This window comes from Ochotona curzoniae, unplaced genomic scaffold (genome assembly GCF_017591425.1).
Source record: "Ochotona curzoniae isolate NIBS_2020 unplaced genomic scaffold, NIBS_Ocur_1.0 contig_883, whole genome shotgun sequence".
Lineage (NCBI taxonomy): Eukaryota > Metazoa > Chordata > Mammalia > Lagomorpha > Ochotonidae > Ochotona > Ochotona curzoniae.
This window is the reverse complement of record NW_024466599.1, coordinates 49,843,432-49,866,451: the sequence shown is the minus strand read 5'-3', so window position 1 is coordinate 49,866,451 and position 23,020 is coordinate 49,843,432. Positions and strand designations below refer to the sequence as shown.

The window sequence follows — 23,020 nt, the reverse complement described above, 5'->3', positions numbered from 1 at the left end:
TGTCTCTCTGACTTTCAAATCAGATAAGAAAGGTATATAAAATGTATTGTACAATTTAAGGACTAACATGAGTACCTTTTAACTTACCCACCCAGCTTGAAATAAAGATAATTGTTTTTTCTTCCTAGATCTATTCACCTAAGAGATAACCATGACCCTGACTCTTATGTTAAATCATCCTTTGCTTTTCTTCTTAATTTTTAATCACCACCATATGGAATCCTAAACGGCACATTGTTGTTCATTTCCAGACTGTATTCATCTGTTTCACATCCTTGCATCTTTTGTTCAATGCCAAAATTTTATATGGGTATGTGTGGCTGCTTTTTATTTTCATTTCTTTATAAATTCAACTGTATGATTACATGACAAATTACATGTGCAGCTATTTAGATTATTTTTTTTGTTGTTAGTATACATGTCTCCTGGGCGTAAATGCAAGATTATACCAAATTACGCTCTCATCATCCTGCTGTGAGAATTCTTATTACTCCACATTCTCACCAGCACTTGGTGCTGACAAATGTGATGGATGTAGTGAGAGTTGAAAGTTGAGCATCTTCATAGGTCTATGGACACTTGTTCTTCTTTATCTGTAAAAAGCCTAACTGTTTCTTTTGTTCGTTTTTTCCACTTGGTCCTAGCATTTTTATTGATCTGTACAGTACATCTTTTGCCAGACAAATGTGCTGTAGACATCTTCTGTGAGTTTGTAGCTTGTCTTTTCATTCTTTTAGTGGCAATTAAATGCACCAATTTAAAGTGTACAAATTGAGAAGTTTTGTTAAAAATTTCTATTTTGCAGAAAATTCATATGTGCCTCTTTTCAGTCAGCTCTTTCAGTCCCTGGGACATTCATCATGATTGTTGTCTTCATAGATTTGGTTTCCTTGGCTACAACTTTCTATGAAGGTAATGTTCTCTCTGGCTTTTTTTTTTTTCAGTGTAATGTTGAAGAAATTCATCTGTGTTACTACATAGGTCAGATTCTCTTTCCTTCTTTATTTATTTTATTAACATTCCAGCAAATAAAAAAAAATTATTCCATTCACCTGTTCATGGACATATGGGTTGATTCAAGTTTTGGAATATAGTAGGGTGTTTTTTTTAAGATTTATTCATTTTCATTGGAAGGGTAGATTTACAGCAAGAAGGAGAGAAACATCTTCTGTACACTGGTTCACTCCCCAAGTAGCCACGATGGCCAGACTGAACTAATCCATAGCCAAGAACTAGGAACCAGGAATCTCTGGGTCTCCCATGCAGTTACAAGGTCCCAAGGCTTTGATCCATCCTCTACTGCTTTCCAGGCCATAGGCAGGGAACTGAATGGGAAGTGGAGCAATCAGGACATGAATAGGCACCCAAATGGGACACTGGTGCTTTAATGGTGAGCATTAAGCCATTGAGCCATCATGCTGGGCCTGGAATACTGCATATTTTTAAAAGATGTATTTATTTTTACTTGAAAGAGTTACAGAGAGAAAGAGAGGGACAGAGAGTCCTTCTATCCACTGGATCACTCTCCAGATGGCTGCAACAGCCAGGGCTAGGTCGGTTCAAAGCTGAGAGCCAAGGGTTTCTTCTGTGTCTCCCATGTGAATGTAAACACCTAAGGCCTTGAGCCAGCCTTCACTGCTTTCCCAAACCATTAGCAGAGAGCTGGATCAGGAAGTGGGGCAGCTAGGACTCAAACTGGCACCTATATTGGATGCCAAAGCCATAGGCAGAGAATCAGCTTGCTATGAGACTGTACCAGCCCCAGAATATTATAAATGAATCCGTAGATGGGAGATTCTCTCTCTTAAATAAATAAAGCTGCTATGAACATTCTTGTACACATCATTTTTGTGAAAAACCTGCGTGCATTTCTCTTGGGTAAATACTTAAGGACAAAATTTGAATTTTGTGAGAAAACGCCTAACATGTTTGCAAAGAAGATATACTATTTTATATGCTATATTGCACTGTTTGAGATTTCCACCTATTCTACATCCTTGCCAACTTTTGGCAGGGACAGTCTTTTTCGTATAAGTCATTCTAGTAGGTCTCTAGTTGTTCCTAGTTGTAATTTGAATTTGACTTTTTCTAGTCATCAATGACAGCAAACATTCACATGGGTATTGACCATTCATATATCTTCTTTTATTTAAAAAAGAAAACTATTGGGCCTGGCACGATAGCATAGTGGTTTAAGTCCTTACCTTGGGCACACCTGGATCCCATATGGGCGCCAGTTCTAATCCTAGCTGCTCCACTTCCCATCCAGCTCCCTGCTTGTGGCCTGGGAAAGCAGTCCAAGATGGCCCAAAACTTTGGGACCCTGCACCCGTGTGGGAGACCTGGAGGAGGTTCCTGGCTCCTGGCTTCAGATTAGCACAGCACGAGCCACTGTGGCTCACTTGGGGAATAAATCATCAGATGGAGGATCTTCTCTGTCTCTCCTCCTCTCTGTATATCTGACTTTGCAATAAAAATAAATAAAATCTTTTTTTAAAAAAACAAGCAAACAATTTATTTGACCTTCAGGGTTATAATGACAGAGACAGATGGCCTTTTAATTTTTTTTTTAAGATTTGTTTATTTTTATTGGAAAGTCAGCTGTACCGAGAGGAGGAGAGACAGAGAGGAAGATCTTCTGCCCTTTGATTCACTCTCCAAGTGGTCACAACAGTCAGGACAAAGCCAAGATCCAGGAACTCCATCCTGGTCTCGCACATGGTTGACAGCAGCTCAAGTATCTGAGCCATCTCCATTGCCTTCCTAGGCACATCAACAGGAGCTTGGATTGAAAGCAGAGTAGCTAGACCTTGAACTGGTACCCTGATAAGAATGCTGGCACTGTAATCTGTGGCTTAGCCCACCATGCCATAACACCAAACCCTCCTATTACTTTCTTCTAAAGTTTTTGTAGTTTTAGTACTGACATTTAGGCATAGCTCAATGCTTCATTTTGAAATAATTTGCTTGTGCCTAGTCAGCTGTGTGGGCATCATTTGTTTAAAGGCTACCCTTGGCACGTGAACTTTCTGAAGTTCTGTGTTCCTTATTCTGTTTATCACATACTTGCTTCATTTATGGGTTTAGCATTCTTTGGTTTTCTGCTGTATCTGCTGTATTTTGCCTGGATCATTTTTGACTCTTTCCATTTCACTTCGGTTGTGTTTCTTACTTTGGTTCCTATTTCTATGTGATTCATTGAGTTGTATTCAGGACCCAGTCTTCCCCGGGCTTCTTAATGTTGCCTTCCCTCCTCTGATTATTTTTCTTTCTACTTGTTTTCTGAGTTCTGCGCGCTCACTTCCCTCCTGGGCACCTCAAGTTCCTTCCGGGAGTGTTTTTGCTGGCACTTGGTGTGGCTGCTCCCATCGGGCTGTGCTTGGACTGGCCTCTCACTGCCGACTCCTCAGTTGGCTTCCTCACCCCTCAGTGCTCCCGTGACCTTCGGAGTTGGTTTTGGCACTCCTCGTGTATATTTGGAGTCTGCAGATTAGGTCTGTCTCCTTGTTTGCTGAAAATGGAGTTGCTTTCCTAGTCCTTGTTGCTTTTGTAAGCTGTCCAGAAGTAAAACAGGAAAATTGCCGCCTGGAATCCCATGCTCCTCCTGAGAAACCCAACTTGTTGCTCTCCATCTGCTGATCATTCCAGTGCTAAACAGGGGTTTGACATGTGTCTTTCAGCAATTCTGGGAAATTCTAGAATATTTTCTCTTTAAAAGTTATCTCTTCTTCTTTCTTAATTTTGACTTTTATGTAATGAAAGACTGACGAAGTAAGAGTTTCTGCAAGTTGGTTCAATCCCCAAAATGACCGCAAGAGCTTAGAGTGGGCCAGGCCAAAATCAAGAGCTAGGAACTCTAATCCAGATCATGAGTGAAAAGTTCATCAGTACTTGGGCCATCTTCTGTCTTCCCAGAATTAGAAGCAGAGCATCAGTCCAAACCCAGGCACTCCAACCTGAGACGTGGATGTCTCAAGGTATCTTCATTATTGTGTCAAACTCTGCCCTTACCTACTTTTTCCCCCTCACTGTTATTATCTTATGGTCTTTTCTTCATAATAGATTTTATTTTTGGTGATGTTTACAAAGTTGAGAAGGATGCATGCCCATGTGGACCACCAGTTAGGGTGGGAAGGGTCAAGGAATGGGAGAAAATGGATGAGACAACTGCTTCCAATCTTGCTTTCTATTCTTCCTGTATCTGGAGGATGGAGGGACAGGGTCACTCCCAGCAGCCTAACCACATCAGTACCTGAGGATGTGGGACAGCCCACACCCCTCCTGTTCTTATGTCTTCTAACTCCTTCTGGACTATTCTGTTATCTCTTACGGATCCTCTTATTGTGCTCATTGTGATTATAAATCTTGCTTCCAATTTTACTCATCTTGTCATCTTTCTGGGCTATAATTTTTTGTTGTTATTCTTTGTGTGTATGTGTGTGTGTGTGTTTTGGGAGTGGCTATAATTTCTTCCATATCTTCTCATTAAAGAGTTTAGATAAGTGTTCTACTTAGCACAGACTGTATCCCAGTTTTTTTGTTTTGTTTTGTTTTGTTTTGTTTTGTTTTTAATATTTGTCTCAGGCCCAGCACAATGAGAGATCTTCCTCCATTCATTTCCATTCCAGGCTGGGCTAGGCCAAAGACAGGAGCCAGAAACTCCATCCAGAATTCCCATCTGGACAGCAGTGTCCCAAGCAATTGGAGGCAACCTTTTACTGCTTTCCCAGGCACATTAGCTGGTTGGGTGGGACTTGAACCATCATCTATATGGGATGTTGGCATTGTGATAGGGAGCTTAACTTGCTGAGCCACCAACACCAGCTCTAGCCTTGTACTCTATAAAGCAACAGAAATTTCTTCTCTCCAGAACAAACAGTCTGGAGGGTGGAAGTGTCACCCCCTGGCAGGCAGTATTGATTCCTTCCAAGGCCCCAGAGGGAGAGTTAGCCCCGTGGTGCCCTCCTTGCTTCCGGCAGTGGCCAGCACTGCACGTTGCTGCTTACATTCTAGCTGCCCCACTTCAGTTGCTGCGTCCATCTTCCTGTGGCGCTGTCCCCATGTCGTTTGTCTTGGCATGGCTGTCATCTTTCCCTGTCTGCCTCCCTTCTTATGAAAGCATCAGTCAGATTGGATTAGGGGCTCTCTAGTCACCGGGTCCTTGTCTGAACTAATTACATTTACAGGGACTCTGGTCCCTAAAGAGGCCCCATTCTGCAAGCACCGGAGGCTTAGGACTGTGACATACAGAGGGACACTACTGTTAGACTGCCCACCTCAAGCAGCCTGAGACATGTACCCCTACAGTTACCAAAGACAGATATATGCCCTCAGAGATGTACCTCCTCCCTTATAACAGAAACACTGCTAGGGACCCAGCCCATCACATCAGCTGCTTTGCCAGCTCTCTGCATGGGCAGCTCCTCCTGGGCTCACCCCTGGCATCTGCCCCTTCCAGAAGCCTACTCCTCCTCTCCAGTGTGGAGATAGGCCATCCCACCTCCACCCCTGGGGAACCAACCTGGGATTCATGCCATGGGGCCCTGCACCTGTGTGCCTGCTGCTGACCACACTACCCTGTGGCACCTCAAACCTGGATTCTCCCATCCATGAGCCCAAGATTCTTAAAAGTGATGTGCTGTTCATGCCCATCAGAAGTCAGCCAGGGTCATCAAAGGGCACAGCAAGGCCACTTGGCTGATGGGGGGGTCCTGTTGGCATTGCTGGCAGGCAAGCACCCTTGAGGAATGGAGTAGCCGGGCCAGTCCTGCTAGGGGCCTGAGGGAGAGGAGCCCCACCAGGGCTGCCTCAGATCCATCCTGCCCACAGTCTGTGTGTCTGTGTCTCAGGGAACATGTACCATTATGTACCATGGTACAACACCAAGCCTGTGGTGGCCATCATCTCCAACTGGGAGGACATCGGCTTCCGCATGAACTGCCTCAACCTCCTCCACATCACTCGGAACCGCCTGGTGAGTGGCACAGGAGTGGGTGGCAGGGAGTGGGCAGCAGGGAAACCCAGTCACACTGCTCACTTCTTTATCCTCATCACTGAGAGGCATGGGCCAAATGCAGCAGCAGGCTTGGAACACAGAAATGAATAAGCACTGCCCTGTCCTCACTCTCTGGGAGAGGGCTGGACCAATAGCTACTGTACAAAGCAGCTGAACCATGGTCAGAGAGGGCAGGGGAGAGGGATGGAGGTAGCATGGCAGCAGGGTTTTGCAGACCATGTAGGAGTTGGTAGGGAGGGGTGGGAGGAAGAAAGCAACAATTTTGCCAAGCCATGGTGAGCTATTAGGAGTGATAGAAGGTGATTTGGAGCTAAAGCCAGGGAAGCTGGGGAGAGTCAGATCATAAAGGGTCTTAGGTCTCAGTTGAGGAGTGGACGCTCATCTCAGACATGGCTTTCTCATTGCCTGCTGATGGGAGCTCAGTGGTCAGGACTCCCCTGCTTCCTGGTCCCACTCCATGCTGGCTTCTCCCTGCCACCTTGTTGTTGTGTTGGAGATAGGAAGGGTGCATTAGCAGCTTTGTGAGTGATGACCATCATCACCAGGAAACTCCTGCAAGCTCCCCTGGGCCTGGCTGGAAACATCGTGAGCCAGTGAACCCCAAAGGAGATCTCAGGAACACGCCATGCTGAAGCCAGCACACTTTCTTTCTAGAAAGCCAATCTGGACGCCCTGAAGTCCATACGGAACCCAGAGGACCCAGCTCTGCTCCAGCAGTGGGGGAAGCTGCTGCGGGAGCTGGTGGAAGACTGCAAGTAGGACTGGGGTCCCCCACCACCATAACCACAGCCAGGGAGAACAGGGCTGGTGGGTGGAGAGCCACAGCCTCTTCCCCTCCCACAACCCTGACCTCCCCCTCTAACCTAGTCCCTCCTATCCTCACCTCTGACCCAACCCAGCCAGCCTCTCCCTTCATTCATACAAGCTGCACCCACAATGACCCTGGGTCCACATGTTTCCCTTGTGGCTCATTCTTGCCAAGAAGCTCTCCTCAGGGTTCGGCTGGGGCTGTAGGATGCACTGGCAGCCACTCCTGGCCCCCCACCCCAGCCCTGGATGGGCTGGATCTCATGGCACACACACTTTCCTCCAAGGAGTCTTTGGGCACATGGCAGAGACTGAGCAGAAGGAGGGGCTTGGAGAAGAACCTGGGACCAGGCCCACAGTAGAGCAGGGTGCTTGGAGTTACGGGGGAGTGAGGCACCCTAGTCTGCCCATTGGCACCTGGGTCAGGATCTTGGGACCAGGAAGGGCACATTGGCCACGGCCGGTCCAGAAGTTGTGATATGGGGAGATGCATAAGGGGTCCAGCCCCCTGCTCCCTGTCTCGCCCCCAGGCGTCCTCTGCCTTGCATGACGGATGAGCCCAAAGCTAGCAACCTGGACAGGAAGAAGTGGCAGCTCCGCAACCTGCTCCTCCAGGAAGTGGCTGAAAAGGCCAAGGACGCCAAGCCCAGGAACATGGTGGCCACAGGGGAGGGCTGGCTGCGCCGCCTCAATGCTGTGCTCCCGGAGGTGTGTGCTGGACAATAGCGGCTGCTGAGGTACAGGGCTAGCAGCTGGCCACACAACCCTTGACCTTGACCCTGCCTGCAGCCCCAGATGAACTTCCCGGATGTGATGATCTGGCTGATGGCCAAAGAACAGCGAGTGGCCTATGCTCGGGTACCTGCCCACACCATCCTTTTCTCCCCGGAGGGGAGGCTGCAGTCCGGCTGCTTCTGTGGGAAGATCCAGTCACTCCTGCTGCAGGTGAGAAGCCAAAGTCCTCAGAGAAAGGAGCGTGTCCTGAACTCCCATGCCCTGAGCCCATGGGGCCCCTTCTCTCTCCCTGGTCCTTTACAGGATGGGTGGGGCTTAAGGAGTCCACGGAGGAGCAGGGGCCTGTGACTGGCTGCATGTAAAGCTCTCACCATGTCCACATCTATCACCTACCATCCTAAAATTCAGCTCTGTCATTTTCTGAGGGACCAAGTCAGCTCCAGGGCATTTGCTGCCCCTACCATAGCAGGCAGAACCTACAGGCTCTAAGACTGCCTGGAGCCTGTGCACACTGCCCAGCCTTGACCTCAGCCTCCTGCTCCCTGGGAGGCTGCTGGGAGAGGGGCTCTCTCTTCATCCTCTGAGCCACAAAGTGTATCCTGAAGAAGGTGTACCCTTCCAGGCCTGGCTATGGTTGCCCCTCAATACCCTAAAGCGCTCTGGCCACACTGGGTTTCAGTGACCCAGGCCTTGTCACTGTCACTCAAAGCCTCTCCCACCCCTCTGGGAGCCCCGCTCATCCTACCAGAATCCCTGAGACTCAAATCTTGACTTGGGCTGACCAAATCAAACCTTGGGCTGACTCTGACCACATCTGTGTAGGTGGGACTTGGTGGTAACACTGCCTGCCTCAAGATGGGGCGTGTGAATCCAGACACAGTCACACACTTGGGGCTTAGTACAATGCCACCCCTTGCATATGCTTTGGGAATGATCAATGTTGACATCATTATTACTACCACTGCCCTGAGGAGCCCTTCTCCCCTACCACTCCCTTACCTCCCTCTTGGGGGGGGGGGGTCACAGGGTAGGCCATTTGCCTGGCATCTCGCACTCTGGCAGGCACAATTGTGGACCATTCACTTTTTGGATGCAGCATTGGGACTCAATGGAAAGGGGCAGGTGTGGGCCAGTCTGGTGTACATGCCCCTCCCTCAGCCACCTCCTGGCCCCATGGGACTAGCACCCCCTGAGAGCCTGACCTGCTTCTGGCTTAGTACCCAGAGGGAGAAGGAGAGAAGGACATGATCGCAGCCCACCTCCGGGTCTGCATGTGGTTTGGCAACATCACCCACAGCCAGCACCTGCAGCTGCCCCGTCAGGGCAACTTGGTGGTTTATGCGGAGACGGTGAGTGGGCTGGAGGAGGCTGACCTGCTGGGCAGTGGGAGGCAGTGGCCCCTGGAATGAGGGTGTGGCTGCCTAAGACCAACTCTGAAGTCAGAGGAAGAGGTTCCGGACAAAATCTGAGAGGGGTCTGCTGGAAGTGGCAGAGACTAAGGCTGTGGGCTGGAGGCCACAGACGATAAGCGGTAAGCTAATGCCCTTGCCCTCCTCCAGTATGAGAATCAGGCCAAGCAGAAAGACCAGTGGGGGCCACAGGGGCTGTACCGATGCCCCAACTTCTCAGATGTCACAGGGCACATGGCCCTCCCCAAGACAGATTTCAAGACACCCACAGGATGGCACTGGCAGGACAAGTGGACAATAGAGCCTCAGAGGAGGTGAGGTGGGGGCATAGAGGCTGTGAGCCTCCAAGACCCTGGGTATGCCACACTGAAGCTGACACTTGTCATCACCCAAGAGGGCCAGATGCCATCAGCCCAGAGTACCAGCTGGCAGAGTCATGGGACCTGACCCATGTGGGCTGCGTGGAATGCTCAAGGCACATGCCTTATTCTGTCTCCTTGCCTGGAGGCTGGGTCTTGGCAGATGGGGGCTGGAGGGCAGCTTAATGACAGAGGATGTCCCAGGCACTAGTAGGATCCAGGAGTCACAATGGGAACTTGGAGTCTTGCTCCCCGCAGACTCCTCTTGGACACTGACATCAACAAGAGCCAGGTGCTGGAGCAGGTATACGAGAACCAGGATCGTGATGCAACTGGTGTCTGGGTGCCTGCAGAAATCCCTAACACGGATGTGGTGAGCCAGGATGAAACTGCCTTAGGGAATAGGGGAACAGGGGAGGGCAAGAGAGGCAGCCAGGGACATGGAAGCTGGGATGTCCCAGTGACAGGAACTGTGGCCTGAGACCTGCTCCTGGTCCCGAGGGCTGGGGAACCATTGGGAAGAGCTTCAGTCTGCAACCCCTCCTGGTATTGAATGTTCCGAGATGGCAGCTCTGAGATGCCTTAAAGTCAGACGGGAAGAAGGGCCGGGAGAGTAGGGGGATGGCACAGTAGTTGACTTGCTGCTTGGGATGTTCGCTACCATATCCAGAGTGCCTAGGTTTGAACCCCAGCTCCATTCTCCATTGTAGCTTCCTGCCAGCGTGTGCCCTGGGAAGTAACAGATGACAGTTCAAGTAGTTGGCTCAATGAGTGCTGGCTCTGGCTCTGGCCTGACCTAACCCCAGCCATCACAGGCATCTCAGGACTGAACTAGCAGATAGGAGATTTCTGTATTCACCTTCCAAAAACATAAAAATCATTTTTAAAAATGAAGAAAGCAAACCAAACCACACAAGAGGCAGAAGTCCCTTTCTTGTATTTTTCATTTTCTCATCCTTTTTAAAAATTTTTTCAAAATTATTTATTTCTATTGGAAAGAAAGATTTACAGAGAGGAGGAAAAACAGAAAGATCTCCCATCTCTGGTTCACTCCCCAAGTAGCTGTAATGGCCAGAGCTAAGCTGATCTGAAGCTAGGAGAAAGGAGTTTTTTTCTGGGTCTCCCATATGGGTATAGGGCCCCAAAGCCTTGGGGCATCCTCAACTGCTTTCCCAGACCACAAGCAGGAAGCTGGATGGGAAGTGGAGCAGCCGGAACACAAACCAGTACATCCATATGTGATCCCAGAGGTTGTGAGGTGAGGATTTAGCCACTAGGCCATCATGCTGGGCTGCTTCTTTCCTCCTTTTTAAAGATGTATTTGTGGGCCCGGTGCAATAGTCTAGCAGCTAAAGTCCTTACCTTATACATGCCAGGATCTCATATGAGTGCCAGTTCATATCCCAGCAGCCCAACTTCCCATCCAGTTCCCTGCCTGTGGCCTGGGAAAGCAGTTGAGGACAGCCCAAAGCCTTGGGAACTACACCTGCATGAGAGACCCAGAAGAGGCTCCTGGCTTTGGATTGGCTCAGATCCAGCTGTGGTGGCCACTTGATGAGTGAATCACCATATGGAAGATCTTCCTGTCTGTCTCTCCTCCTCTCTATATCTGATCTTCCAATAAAAAAAAAATCTTTATTTTTTAAAGATGCATTTGTAAGGCAGATTTAGAGAGAGAAAAATATCATCCATCTGCGTTCATTCTCCAAATGGTTGCAACAGCCAGGGTTGGGTCAGGGCAAAGTCAAGAGCCACAAACTTCGTACAGTTCTCCCACGTTAGGCCTAAGCACTCGGGCCATCCCTTGCTGCTTTCCCAGGTACGTAAGCAGGGAGCTGGATCCGAAGTGGAGCAGCTGGGTTACAAACCAGCACTCAAATGGGATGCTGATGCTGCAGGTGGCTGGCTAACCTATTATATCACAATGCCAGCCTCTCTCGTTTTCAACAAGGAGAGAGCACATTATAGTCCAAAATTACAAGGTATAAAAGCATATTAGGTGATGACTTGGGTGATATCAGATGTAGCAACTGCTTTGTGGTCCCCAAAAGTCACCTTCTCTATTTGTGGGCCCTTGGCCTTGCCCTTTCTGTGCCCATAGGATGGACAGCCAGCTGAGGCCCGGGAGAGTATGAAGTGCCCCCCGGGTTGGCACTTTAAGAAGAATTGGACTGTAGAGCTGAGCCATGCCGTGGACAGTGATGGTCAGTCCTCTGCTCAGGGTTGAGGGGAGGAGAGCCTGGGTTTTCCACTTGGCTTCTGGGCAGGCAGGGAAGCTCCCAAACTTTCCACAGCCTTGGAACGGGCAAGCTTGCAAGTGGCCTAGGCCTGAGTTCTGCAGGTCCCCCAGCCTCTGAGGGGCTGAGTCTTCACCCCCTTTCAGGGGCCCTCAGATTCCACGTGTCTCTGTGGGCCTGGCCCATAGCAACTCTTAACAGGTGCATGTGAACATGGACTGGGCCCTGGAGCCTGAGTTCACCCAATATGGCTCCAGAGAAGGAGCGATAGGAAGGCCTGGCATTAGGGCCCAAACTCTCAGCGGCCCCATCCTGTGTCTCACACAGGAGCCAACCCTTTCCCATTTGTAAGATGGGCAGCTTGGCACAGACCATTGAGGTGACAAATGACAGAGCTGTCCCTTCTAGAGGTGCATCTTCCAGGCCTTGTCAGGCCTCCCAGCTTACAGGCACCTGAGATGCACTGAGGTCATGGTCCTCCCCTGCAGGCTGGGAGTATGGAGTGGGGATCCCGCCATCGGGCATGCCCCAGGTCTGGAGCTCAGTGGAGAAGACCTACCACTCACGCCGGCGCAGGCGATGGGTGCGCCTGCGTTACCGGGATCCGGAGAAGCTGAGTCAAGAGCAGGAAACCCTCTCTTTCCTGCAGCAGGTACGGGACCTGGGAGGTGGGGATCTTGGCTTGCAACCTCAGCAGCATGACCCTGCTTTTCTGCCCCCCACATCAGGGCCTGGACAAGGAGGATGAGGGTTGGGAGTATGGCACCTTTGGCTCCAAGTTCCACCTGGACCCACAGCCCAACAGTCAGTTCCGCCGTCGTTGCTGGCACCGCAAGCTGGTCCCAGACCAGGACAGGGGCATTGCGTCCATCTTCCTCCTGGAAGGCTCTTTGGTAAAACTTTAGTGGCCTGGGTGATGGTAGCCTCTGACCCCACCCTACTCCCCAGGAGCCAGGGCCTGGCCTGGGGGTATGGCCAGGGGGAGGTCTGGGACTGCTCCTTGGGGCATGACTAGGGGGAAGCCTGCGCCTGCTCCTCAGGATTGACCTAAACCCATCTGGAGGAGCCAGGTGCAGGCAGGAGCCTCAGCAGGGCACTGTTCTGGGTGCAGGGGAAGGATCTGAAGAATAGTTACAAGAAAGAAGATGAGAAGCTGGGCCGGTGGAGTCAGTTCAGAGACTCATGGAGGGAGCGCCCCATGGAGGCCCGGCCTCCCAACATGCCCTTCATCTATTGCCTGATCAACAGTGAGCACTACCCTGAGTGTCTGCGTGGGTGGCCCCAGAGGCCAGGACCTGAGGGGAATGAGGAAGAGCTGGGGGATCCTGGGGACATGTGACAGCTGGAACCCCTCTTTACCTAGAGCCTCACTACTACCAGCTCTTCTGCTACATCTACCAGGCCCGGAACTTGCTTTCCAACCAGATCCTGACATTCCAGGGTAGGACCATCCCTTGTCCTCCAGCCACCCACTGGGGCCTGACAACATGGCTATCTAGCAGAATAATGAATGCAGCAAGGAAAGAGCGGGTTGGGGGTAAGGGTGTGACAAAGGTGCAGACCCTCCTCTATCTCTGAAGCAGCTTATAGCCTTGTTTTGGGAAAAAGACAGAATCAGAGACCTTGGACTGTGGAATAAGAAAGGGGAAGAGATGCCAGAGGGGAATGTCACCCCAGAGGTGACCACTCTGCTGGGCCTTGAAGAGCAAGGCGTTTGCCTGGCAGAGTACTTGTGAGATGAGAAAACAAGAGAGAGGGGTGACATTTTTGGGAAACAGTTGCCACCAGTGGTCAGACACAAAACGAGGAGTGGGGAGGAGGCCCTGGGAGGAAGAGCCATGGGTGATGTGCATGCCCTAGCCTGTGCTGTTAGTGGCAGTTGTAGGGGGCCAAGGAGGTGGGTGAAGGGCTCCTAGGATGCCTCCTGGAGACTGTGTCCCTTGGGCATTGTCACCCACACTGAGAGGGCCATGGGAAGTGTGCATGACTGGAAATCCATGGCCCCTGGCATCAGCGATTGGCTCGCTCTCAGCTTCTGGTGCCTATGAACCACTGGCAACAGGCTCCTGGTCTGGCCTTGGGGGTCCCAGGTCTAGCCAGCTATTGCAACAGCCAGAAGGAGCCTGGCTTCATGACTTCCTGCCTTGCCCCTCCCCCAGGGCCCTTCATCCGTGTCATCTTCTTAAACCACAGCCAGTGCACCCAAGCTGTGCGCAGCTCTGCGTCCCCCATTTGGGCCCAGACACTCATCTTCCAGCACTTGCTTCTATATGAGAACCCCCAGGACACCAAGGAGAGCCCTCCACTCCTAGTGCTGGAACTGTGGCAGCGCAATTCCCAGGTAATGTGGCTGAGGATTCTCCGGCCTTGACACTTAGGGAGGCCCAGTGTGCCAAGAGTGCCATATCAAACACAGCTGGTTACTGCCCTTTGCCAGGCAACAGCAAGGGCAAGCAAGGAGCTGATGCTGTGCTAGCTTAGTCTCCAGGTTGTGTGAATGTCTCTTCTCCTCTAGGGCAAGGAGAGCTTGTGGGGACGGAGCATATGGCCCCCTGTGGTCTGGCTGGATCTCCAAGACCGGATCCTGCCCCCAATGCGGTGGCACCCACTTGTGAAAGACTTGGGGGAGGAAGAGGGTGAGGTCTTGGCATCCTGTGAACTGATCCTGGAGACGGAGGTACTGGGAAACGGGACACAATGGTAGAGGGTAATGCTTAGTGCCCCCTCCCCTGGCACCCCTGAACACAATCTTCTGCAGGCAGCAGGAAAAGCCTGGCACCGGGCTCAGGGATAGCACCTGCTCAGTCCCTCTCCCACCTCCCTGCCAGCTCCAATCCTTGTAATTCCTTCCCAGCCTCTGAGGAACCTGGTTGAGCTGGGGATGGGGGCCCTAGGATCTGCCTCATGGGCCCTCATGTTCCCTGATCTCCCACCTCGGCCCTTCCAGAAGCTCAGAGAGACACAGCCACCAATCCTGAGTGTCCTCTTGAAGAACGGGGTCTACATGCTGCCCAGGAGCCTCCAGCCCACGCGGAAGAAGATGGCCATCGAGGTGTGTGCCAGGTGGGGAGAGGATGAGTGGGCACTTCAAGCACCATCCAGAACAGCCTGGAGTGGCTCTGCTGTGGGCCCTCCTTACTTGCTGACCTGAAGCTTGGGCCCCAAGATTGACACTCAGTGAGAGATGGGGTTGGGAGAGAAATGAGACTGTCATTTAATGCTATAAGTGAGCTCACTGCTAAGCTCTGCAATATGCAGTAGGCGAAGGGCTCAAGTGTTTGTCATGCTCAAGTCCCATGCCGCCCAAAATACTTGCAGAAATGTTCCATACACTGATACAGGGGCTAAGTGACAGCCACAGTCCAGACCCAGTGCTGCCCAATCCTAAATGCCAGGGCAGGCTTCACTCCTGTTTGGAGTATAGCCTGGAAGTATCCAGGTTGGAACCCATACGTCCCTGCCATGGGACTGACAGAGGGCAAAGAGGATAGCCAGGAGCTCAGGAGACTGAAGGCCACCTGGCTAGTCCCTTCCTCTGGGCTCCTGGGAAGGCCTTCAGAAGTCAGGGCCTAGACATGTCTTGGGATGTCCCATGTCTGTGGGCAGCTCAGTCATTGAGCATCCATGGAGCCCCCATCTGAGTCATAGAGCCACAGGGAGGACGTGGCCCTGAGAGGCAACCAAACTTAGCACCTCTCCTCTGGGAAGGGATGGGAGGCCAGAAAAGGCAGCAGGTGAGGCAGGATCAGCACTCAAGGGCCTGGAGGTCAGTGGAGGTTGTGGTCTTGGCTAGAAGACACTCTTCCCAAAGGGAGGCATGAAGGCCTTCAGGCCATTGGTGGACTTTGTGCAGGCTGGGGGTGCCTCAGTCTCACTGTCTAGCCCTGCAGGCTTTCTGAGACACCACCATCCCCTGGGATTCCTCTGTGAAAGGGGTGGTGGCTGCCACAGCCCCACCCTCCTTGGTCCTGGTAGATCCTGGCCTGGGGCCTTCGGAACTTGAAGAAGGTGCACTACCCCCAACTCCTGGTGGAGTGTGGAGAGGAGTCAATCAAGACGGAACCCATCAAGGACTTCCAGACCAACCCCAATTTCCCTGAGCCCATCCTCTTCCTCCTGGTGGTAAGAGACCCCCCGCCACCTAGAGGAGGAGGAGCAAGGGCAGGGGCAGCCCTCTCCTGGGGCTGGGAAGTGGGGCTCACATTCCTGCCTCTCATGCAGCTCATGCCCACAGAGGAAGCCTATGCACTGCCCATCATGGTCAAGGTGGTAGATAACCAGGACTATGGCCAGCGGAGCATGGTGGGTCAGGCCAACATCGACTTCCTCCAGCCATATTTTTGTGACCCCTGGGCTATGGACTATGTACCCCCACGGCTGCCAAGTACGGGCCCCTTGCTCTGTGCTCCCTCCCTCAGGCCTCCACCATGAGTCTCCTGCTGTGGGTTGGGGAAGGGCTTGGCTTCCCTTTGGGGTTGGCATCCCTCCTCCTCAGCCTCCACCTGAGATTCCCAACTGCATTCTCTCCACACAGTGCTGGTCGAGAAGAAGCAAAATGCGGTGAGCTCGGGCACCCAGCCCAGCCTTCTCTATCTTAACTCTTTCTCGGCTCCTGCACCCTAATGATGCATAGGAATGCTGAATCTGTTACTCTCAGCCTAGACCACACTGTAGAGTCCCCTGAGATGGTCACAGACTCAAGACCCTGAAGGATTCCATCAGAATTCCTGGGCCCCAGGACATCTTTTCTAAGTCCTTCCTCCTCCAGCCCTATGGCTGTGGTGTGTTTTCCAGTTCAGGAGCTACTGAAACTCCAAGTGGCCCTTGGAGTCCCATGCTTCCCATCCATCTCGCCTCAGCCTTGACTGTGTCCCAAAAGTCAAGAGTTAGAGCCCAAAGAGGAAGTGTAGGTTGAGTCCCTGACTGCCTGGGTATACACCTTGCTCACCCTCTACTTTGCAGATCCTAGGAAATCTCTACAAGAAGTTCTGGTACAAGTCCAGCAAAGATGAGGTGAAGGACATTTAGCCCCAGGGTACAGGGAACCACCTATTGGTTCAAGGAGGTAGGGAGTGCAGCGGGTGTGTGCATGTTGGCGGGGGGGGGGTGTCATTCTCCTCTTCCTTGCCAGGATGATTTTGACCATGAGGTGGATTGGTGGAGCAAGCTCTTCTGGGCCACACGTGATGACAAGTCCCTGAAGTATAAGTACAAAGACTACTTCACCCTAAAGGTTGGGAGACCCTCAAGGGATGGGATTGGGAGATCAGGAGTGGAGAAGGAGAATGCTGAGATAAGATGCAACCTCCCACTCAGACTACCAGCCAAGTCCAGCTTGCTTCCTCTGGAAACCTCCAAGAGTGTATAGATGGGAGTTTCCACAGTGTCCTCCAGGGAAACCTCCACTAGTACCAAGGCTGAAGCAGGTGGTTCTGCTGCTGGGACCACCTGGGTGGACACTTTGGAGAAAGCCCCTGGTGATCCCAGGAATGGCCTCCCCCCTCCCCTCCCCTGACAGGTGTATGATTGTGAGCTGGAGGCGGTTCCAGCCTTCCAAGGCCTGCAGGACTTCTGTCAGACCTTTAAACTCTACCAGGAGCAGCCCAAGGTGGACAGCCCTGTGGTAGGCGAGTTCAAGGTATGTGCCCAGCTGTCCATCTGTGTGCCCTCTCTGTCCCCCCAGAAGACCCTAATATAAAGCCCTGGCTCTAAATGTTCATGGTGAGGATCTGGTAGGGAGGGCCTGAGGAAGTTCCGGGAGGGAGATGCCTTCCCTCACACAGGAAGAGTGAGGGCCTTCCCTCTTGAGCATAAACTTTGTCTTGAGGATAAACTCAAGCTTGAAGTAATGGATAGAGGGGTGGGGTAGGCAGGAGTTTCCCTCAGCAGAAACACGATCATCAACTAAGCACCCTGAGTCCCTTTCCCCAGGACCCCTCGTAAACACAGTGATCCCTGCAGAAGCCCCGTGCTGCGTTTGCTGCTATAGTCCCCATGATCCTCTACCTGACCCTCTCTACGGAATTCAGGCCAGGAGTCCTTCCTGGAGGGTTGGGTCCCCAACACCCCCTCATCCCACAGGGCCTTTTCCGGATCTACCCCTTTCCTGAGAATCCAGAGGCTCCCAAGCCCCCGCGCCAGTTCTTGGTTTGGCCCAACAGAGAGGATTTCCCTCAGCAGTGCCTGGTGCGGGTATACATAGTACGAGCCATCAATCTGCAGCCCCAGGACTACAATGGCCTGGTAAGGAGTAGCCCTGTCCAGCCCAGGAACCTCCCATGCCCTGCCCAATCCCTAACCTTTCCTGGAGATCCCTCAGTCTGCCCATGCCCAACTGCCCACACACTCCATGTGGTGCCAGGGCTCATTTCTGCCCCACATCTGATTCCCCACTTCCTCCCCCCTGCCACGACCATCACATGTGACGACAGTGTGATCCTTATGTGATCCTGAAAATGGGGCAGACAAAGCTTGGCAACCGGGACACGTACCGGCCCAACACCCTGGATCCCATCTTTGGCATGTGAGTTGCCTCAACTCCCCCAGTCCTCTCTACCTTCTATACTGTGCTGGTTGGCCTTCAGTCCCAGTAAGCAGACTCCTGCCCTGCATCCCAGCCCACAAATTCCTAGCATGGTGCCCTACACACTCTAGGTTCTCAACAGATGGGGGACCTCCACTTCTACCATCAAGTTTAGCTTAGGAAGTTAACTTTGAGCCACATCCAGGGGATGGCTGTTGACAGGCCTCAGTCTATCCTGCATTCTATTCTCTATAATAACCATGAATAAATGAGGGGCAGAGACACCAGTGAGGATGACAAGAGAGCACATGTCATCTCCAGGCTAGAACATTTTCTCCTCTAGGTTGTTTGAGCTCACCTGCAACATTCCCCTGGAGAAGGATCTGGAGATCCAGATACTTGACTTTGACCTTGTGTCAGCTGATGACGAGATTGGAAGTACAGTAATCGACCTGGAAGACAGACTCTTGTCTGGCTTTCATGCTAGTTGTGGGCTTGCTAAAACATACTGCCAGTGAGCATGGACCAGTCTGGGGTGGATGGGAGCGGGGAGAGGTGTAGTGAGCCCAAGGCTCCTGTGGCGGGGGTAGGGAAGAAGGGACCCAGAACCTGCCTTTCACATATCCCTGCAGAACAGGGCCCTTCAGGTGGCGGGACCAGATGTCCCCCAGCCACATGCTAGAGCGCTTTGCCAAGCAGAAGGGCCTGCCACCACCTTTGTACAGCCTGGAAGAAGATTCTGTCTTATACAATGGGGAAAAATTCAAACTGCAGAGCTTTGGTGAGCAGTTCAGCTGCAGGACTCTGCCCCAGGGAGGCTCTGGAAAGGGCTGGCTGCTTCAGACACTGGGATGGGGTCAGGCAAAAGGAGGCAACCCAACTTTCCCTTTTTCCTGAAGAAGACAGCACATCCAGTCCCCAGGAAAGGGGAGAGGGGCATCCAATGACGTCAGGACCCCCCTTTCCATCTGTCTCCAATACAGAGCCTAAGCCCCCTAATGTGCCTGGTTTGGGACCCAAGAAAGAACGGCTGGCCCTGTACATCCTGAACACCCAGGGGCTGGTCCCCGAGCACGTGGAGACCCGCACACTGTACAGTAATAGCCAGCCAGGCATTGACCAGGTTTGAGAGTTAAAAGGGCATGGTGTGGGGGAGGGCAGGCCAAGTATTCAGGTATAAACATGCACAGCACACGTGTTTTTGCATATGTTAATTAGCAAGAGGTTCTGGTGCTGTCACTTTTAAAACTCTCGTAACCTGAAGAGGTCATCGACAAGGCACGGAGGCTGCATACCAGTGTAGGAAGTGTGACGGAGTCCTACCTACCACCACCTCCATTGCTCCGGTCTCTCCCAAAAGGGACAGGAGGTGGCACCTCAGGCCAGATGGGGCAGACATTATAACTCTGGTGCTGGCTGTTAATTGCAGGCTGTCTTCTCCAAGGCAAGGAACTCCAAATGCAGGAATGAAAATCCCCAAAGGCACCCTAATTACCACCTTCTCTCCAGCCACCAGAATGGCTCCTCTCACTCTCTCCATCTCTCTGCCAAGCATTTAAAAAAAAAAAAACAAAAAACAGAAAACAAAACAAAAAAACTACGCTTCTCATGAAATCCCTTGTCTTAAACAGGGCTAGCTTCCAAAGACTAAAATTAGCTCCAGCTGGTTGAGACAAAACACATTCACATACCAGAGTTAAGTTATTCCGCCCCTGCTCTTTTCTCCTTTATTCACCATTTGTATCTTTCCTCTTCTCAGTCCTCTGCACTCATTTCATCTCTTTGGGTTGTGATCACATAACATTGAATGGCCTGGAAATCTGAGGTTCCCTCTTACTCAGGGCCACCAAGCTGCTTAACAAAGAAAAGCCTAGCCATAATCCCCAATCTCTCTGCTTTGCTCTCACAATAAGAAACAAGGGGGACCTTTGGTGGGTGGTTGTCCTGCCCCCTGAATGCTAGTTATTGGGCTTCCCGGGGTCAACTTGCTGAGAGGCCAACAACCTGAAGCTCAATAACTGGTCCTGGCTCTAGGGAAAGCTGCAACTGTGGGTGGACATCTTTCCCAAGAACCTGGGGCCTCCTGGCCCCCATGTCAACATCAGCCCCCGAAAGCCTAAACGGTGAGTGACAGCCCACACCCCGGGGCCCTTCGTTTCATGGCTCAGCTCTCCCAGGACACCACTATGCTAAGTGCTGAGCTCTAGTCATTCTTTCTCTATTGGAAATAGGTGGAAGCTCCTCTAGGAGGTCTCCTCCCCATGAACCTCCCTAAATCTAGTCGGAATACTTGGGGTTGGGGGGAAGCCTCTGGCCCGCCTCCCCCCAACAAGGCTGCTGCTGGGGAACCAGGCCTCAGCAGGGCCTCAGAGCACAGTGGCCACAGGTATGAGCTGCGCTGTATCATCTGGAAAACCGCCGACGTGGACCTGGTGGACGTTTCGCTGACCAGTGAGAAGACGAGTGACATCTACATCAAAGGGTGAGGAGGCGCCAGTCCCTCAGGTTCCCCCAGTTCTTTCTTCTGCCACTAACCTGTGCCTGCCATGAGTGGGGACCACCCACACACATGCAAGCGGCAGGCCAAAAGGCTGTGGCTACAGGTGGCTGTTCGGGATGGAGAAAGACACGCAAAAGACAGATATCCACTACCACTCCTTAAATGGCGAGGGCACCTTCAACTGGCGGTTCATCTTCTCCATGGACTATCTGGCAGCAGAGTGTATGTGCGTCCAGAGCCAGAAGGTGACAGACCTGGTGGTGCAGGTGGCAGGGTAGTCTTTGGGCTGCAAGAGCATCCTTCCTTCACCCCGTAACCCCCAGCCCTCTGGGACCTGACAGTTACACCAAAACATTAGGATGAAGCCCTCTTCATTGGTTGTCTACACTTCAGGGTGGCAGGCTACTTAGGGTCCAAGGGAGATGTTAGACATGGGTTAGTAACACACTCTTCCACCACAATCCAGGATTACATATGGAGCCTGGACCCCACATCAACGAAGTTCCCAGCCCGGCTCATCATCCAGGTCTGGGACAATGATACCTTCACCAGTGATGACTTCCTAGGTGAGGGCTTGGCCCAGGGCCTGGGCCCCCAGGACAACGGAGCTCCTTGTTGATGGCGTTTCTCTGGCTTCAGGGGTCCTAGAGCTAGATCTCTCCGACATGCCCTACCCGGCCCAAAGCGCCAAGCAGTGCTCCCTCAGGATGATGGAACAGGACCCCAAGTGGCCCCAATTTCTTCAACACAAGCACTTCTCTCTCTTTAAGAAGACGACTGTAACTGGCTGGTGGCCTTGCCAGGTCCTTGATGGTGACAAGTGGCGCCAGTCGGTAGGAACTGGGGAAGGTACCTGAGGAACAGGCCTATGAATCATACAGCCTGGCTGAGGACTTTGGGGCGTGGGAAGGGGTATGTTGGCTCATGTCTTTTCCCTGCTAGGTTTGGGGCAGATGCCCTCATCCCACCCTGTTCCCCACCCGTGATGTTCCTAGGGCAAAGTGAAGATGACGCTGGAAATTCTGTCACAGAAGGAAGCCTTAATCAAGCCAGCAGGCCGAGGCCAGTCGGAACCTAATCAGTATCCCACACTCCACCCTCCACTGTAAGGCTTCTGGGGTTTCACAGGGCAGTGACTGTGGACAGGGCAGCTGCTGCCCACCACAGAGTCTGGAGAGAACAGACTAGGGTGGGGCCATGAGGCACGGAGTCACTTTCTTGAAAGAGCAAGCTCCCCTTTGCTCCTCTATCCCCCTCATTCCCCCTCCCTCCTCTGATGCCACCTCTGTTCATGCAGACGCCCGGATGCCTCTTTTTCATGGTTGCGATCCCCAATTCAGAACTTCTGCCTTGTTTTCTGGAAACGCTACCGCTACAAGATCATAGCCTTGTCAATCCTAGTGAGCATAGCGCTGATGCTCTTCCACTTTATCTATTCAACCCCGGTGAGTGGCAACCAAGGGCACAGGGACAGACAGCAGGGGGTGAGCAGAGGAAGCCACCTCCATCCTGCTGCATGGCTCTGTTCTCTCTAGAACTACTTAGCCATGAACTGGATCAAACCTGAGATGCGGCTAAATCCTCCCATTAAAATAGTCAATATCATTGGTTCATCCAACACCAGCAACGATAGCTCTTCCATCCTCATCACCGAGAAGCCAAGCCCAGAGACTACCCCAGAGCAGCAATGGGAACTCGTCAAGGAACCCAAGAATCAGATGTATGACATTTTCCCAGAACTGCCAACTCCATGAAGCTCATTGACTCATTTACCTGCCTTTCCTCCTGCTTACTAACAGCCCTAATCCCTCCTCAAACCACCCCCCAACCCTGAATTCTTACCAGCTCCCTGTTTCTATTGTCTAGGGCATAATTCAAGGAGCTAGGGATATTCTAACTATTGTGTTCAGAAACCACTGCCAACAAGAGCAGAGCTATAATTTTCCACTAAAATAAACAAGGTTTGTAAGAGGCAGCCATCTTATAATTTGGGAGCTGAAGACAACAGGAAGGACCGAAAACGCCAGCCTTTCAGAGGCGACTCATAGGGGATAAGGAACTGTGTTACTCCACACAATTCCAGCCTCCTGCACACCAAGGGGTGGGGACACTGCTGTCGGAGGGAAAGGCCACTCTGGAGGAAAGAAGTGGGGGCTGGTCATGTGGATAAGTAGAGGCCCAGGCTGCTGCCTGCATCCACCGTGAATACAAAGAGCCATCCAGCCGCCTAGGCACCTCTCCTCTAGCACACTCCCCGACTCCAACACCCAGAACAACACTTTCAAACCCAACAGAGAACACTTGTTTCTAGAATAAAATGCAAAAACTGTGGCAGGACACATAATGCTAGGCCAGACCAAGTGGCTGCAGTCTCTTTAAATCAGGTGGGGTGTTATAACAGAGCAGATAAAGCTGCCACGTGTGACACCAGCAT

The 23,020-nt window shown here is 51.9% G+C and overlaps 1 protein-coding gene across 1 annotated transcript in view; it reads left to right on the top strand.

Moving 5' to 3' along the window:
* The window catches only part of FER1L5 (fer-1 like family member 5), a 44,378-nt gene extending 21,874 nt beyond the window's left edge, over positions 1-22,504 (top strand). The window contains exons 20-53 of the mRNA XM_040993349.1: positions 5,850-5,974; positions 6,671-6,771; positions 7,354-7,531; positions 7,613-7,768; positions 8,776-8,907; positions 9,118-9,281; positions 9,585-9,699; positions 11,428-11,530; positions 12,052-12,215; positions 12,292-12,456; positions 12,675-12,810; positions 12,927-13,004; positions 13,723-13,904; positions 14,079-14,240; positions 14,511-14,615; positions 15,539-15,685; positions 15,785-15,947; positions 16,098-16,123; positions 16,526-16,576; positions 16,695-16,796; positions 17,082-17,201; positions 17,645-17,806; positions 17,995-18,086; positions 18,430-18,600; positions 18,719-18,867; positions 19,070-19,209; positions 20,121-20,209; positions 20,473-20,568; positions 20,690-20,831; positions 21,053-21,152; positions 21,226-21,419; positions 21,582-21,691; positions 21,884-22,031; positions 22,122-22,504. Coding sequence (XP_040849283.1) covers positions 5,850-5,974; positions 6,671-6,771; positions 7,354-7,531; positions 7,613-7,768; positions 8,776-8,907; positions 9,118-9,281; positions 9,585-9,699; positions 11,428-11,530; positions 12,052-12,215; positions 12,292-12,456; positions 12,675-12,810; positions 12,927-13,004; positions 13,723-13,904; positions 14,079-14,240; positions 14,511-14,615; positions 15,539-15,685; positions 15,785-15,947; positions 16,098-16,123; positions 16,526-16,576; positions 16,695-16,796; positions 17,082-17,201; positions 17,645-17,806; positions 17,995-18,086; positions 18,430-18,600; positions 18,719-18,867; positions 19,070-19,209; positions 20,121-20,209; positions 20,473-20,568; positions 20,690-20,831; positions 21,053-21,152; positions 21,226-21,419; positions 21,582-21,691; positions 21,884-22,031; positions 22,122-22,340 — 4,487 coding nt within the window. The 3' untranslated portion in view covers positions 22,341-22,504. The remainder of the gene's footprint in view (positions 1-5,849; positions 5,975-6,670; positions 6,772-7,353; positions 7,532-7,612; positions 7,769-8,775; positions 8,908-9,117; positions 9,282-9,584; positions 9,700-11,427; positions 11,531-12,051; positions 12,216-12,291; positions 12,457-12,674; positions 12,811-12,926; positions 13,005-13,722; positions 13,905-14,078; positions 14,241-14,510; positions 14,616-15,538; positions 15,686-15,784; positions 15,948-16,097; positions 16,124-16,525; positions 16,577-16,694; positions 16,797-17,081; positions 17,202-17,644; positions 17,807-17,994; positions 18,087-18,429; positions 18,601-18,718; positions 18,868-19,069; positions 19,210-20,120; positions 20,210-20,472; positions 20,569-20,689; positions 20,832-21,052; positions 21,153-21,225; positions 21,420-21,581; positions 21,692-21,883; positions 22,032-22,121) is intronic.
* The last annotated feature ends 516 nt before the right edge of the window (positions 22,505-23,020 follow it).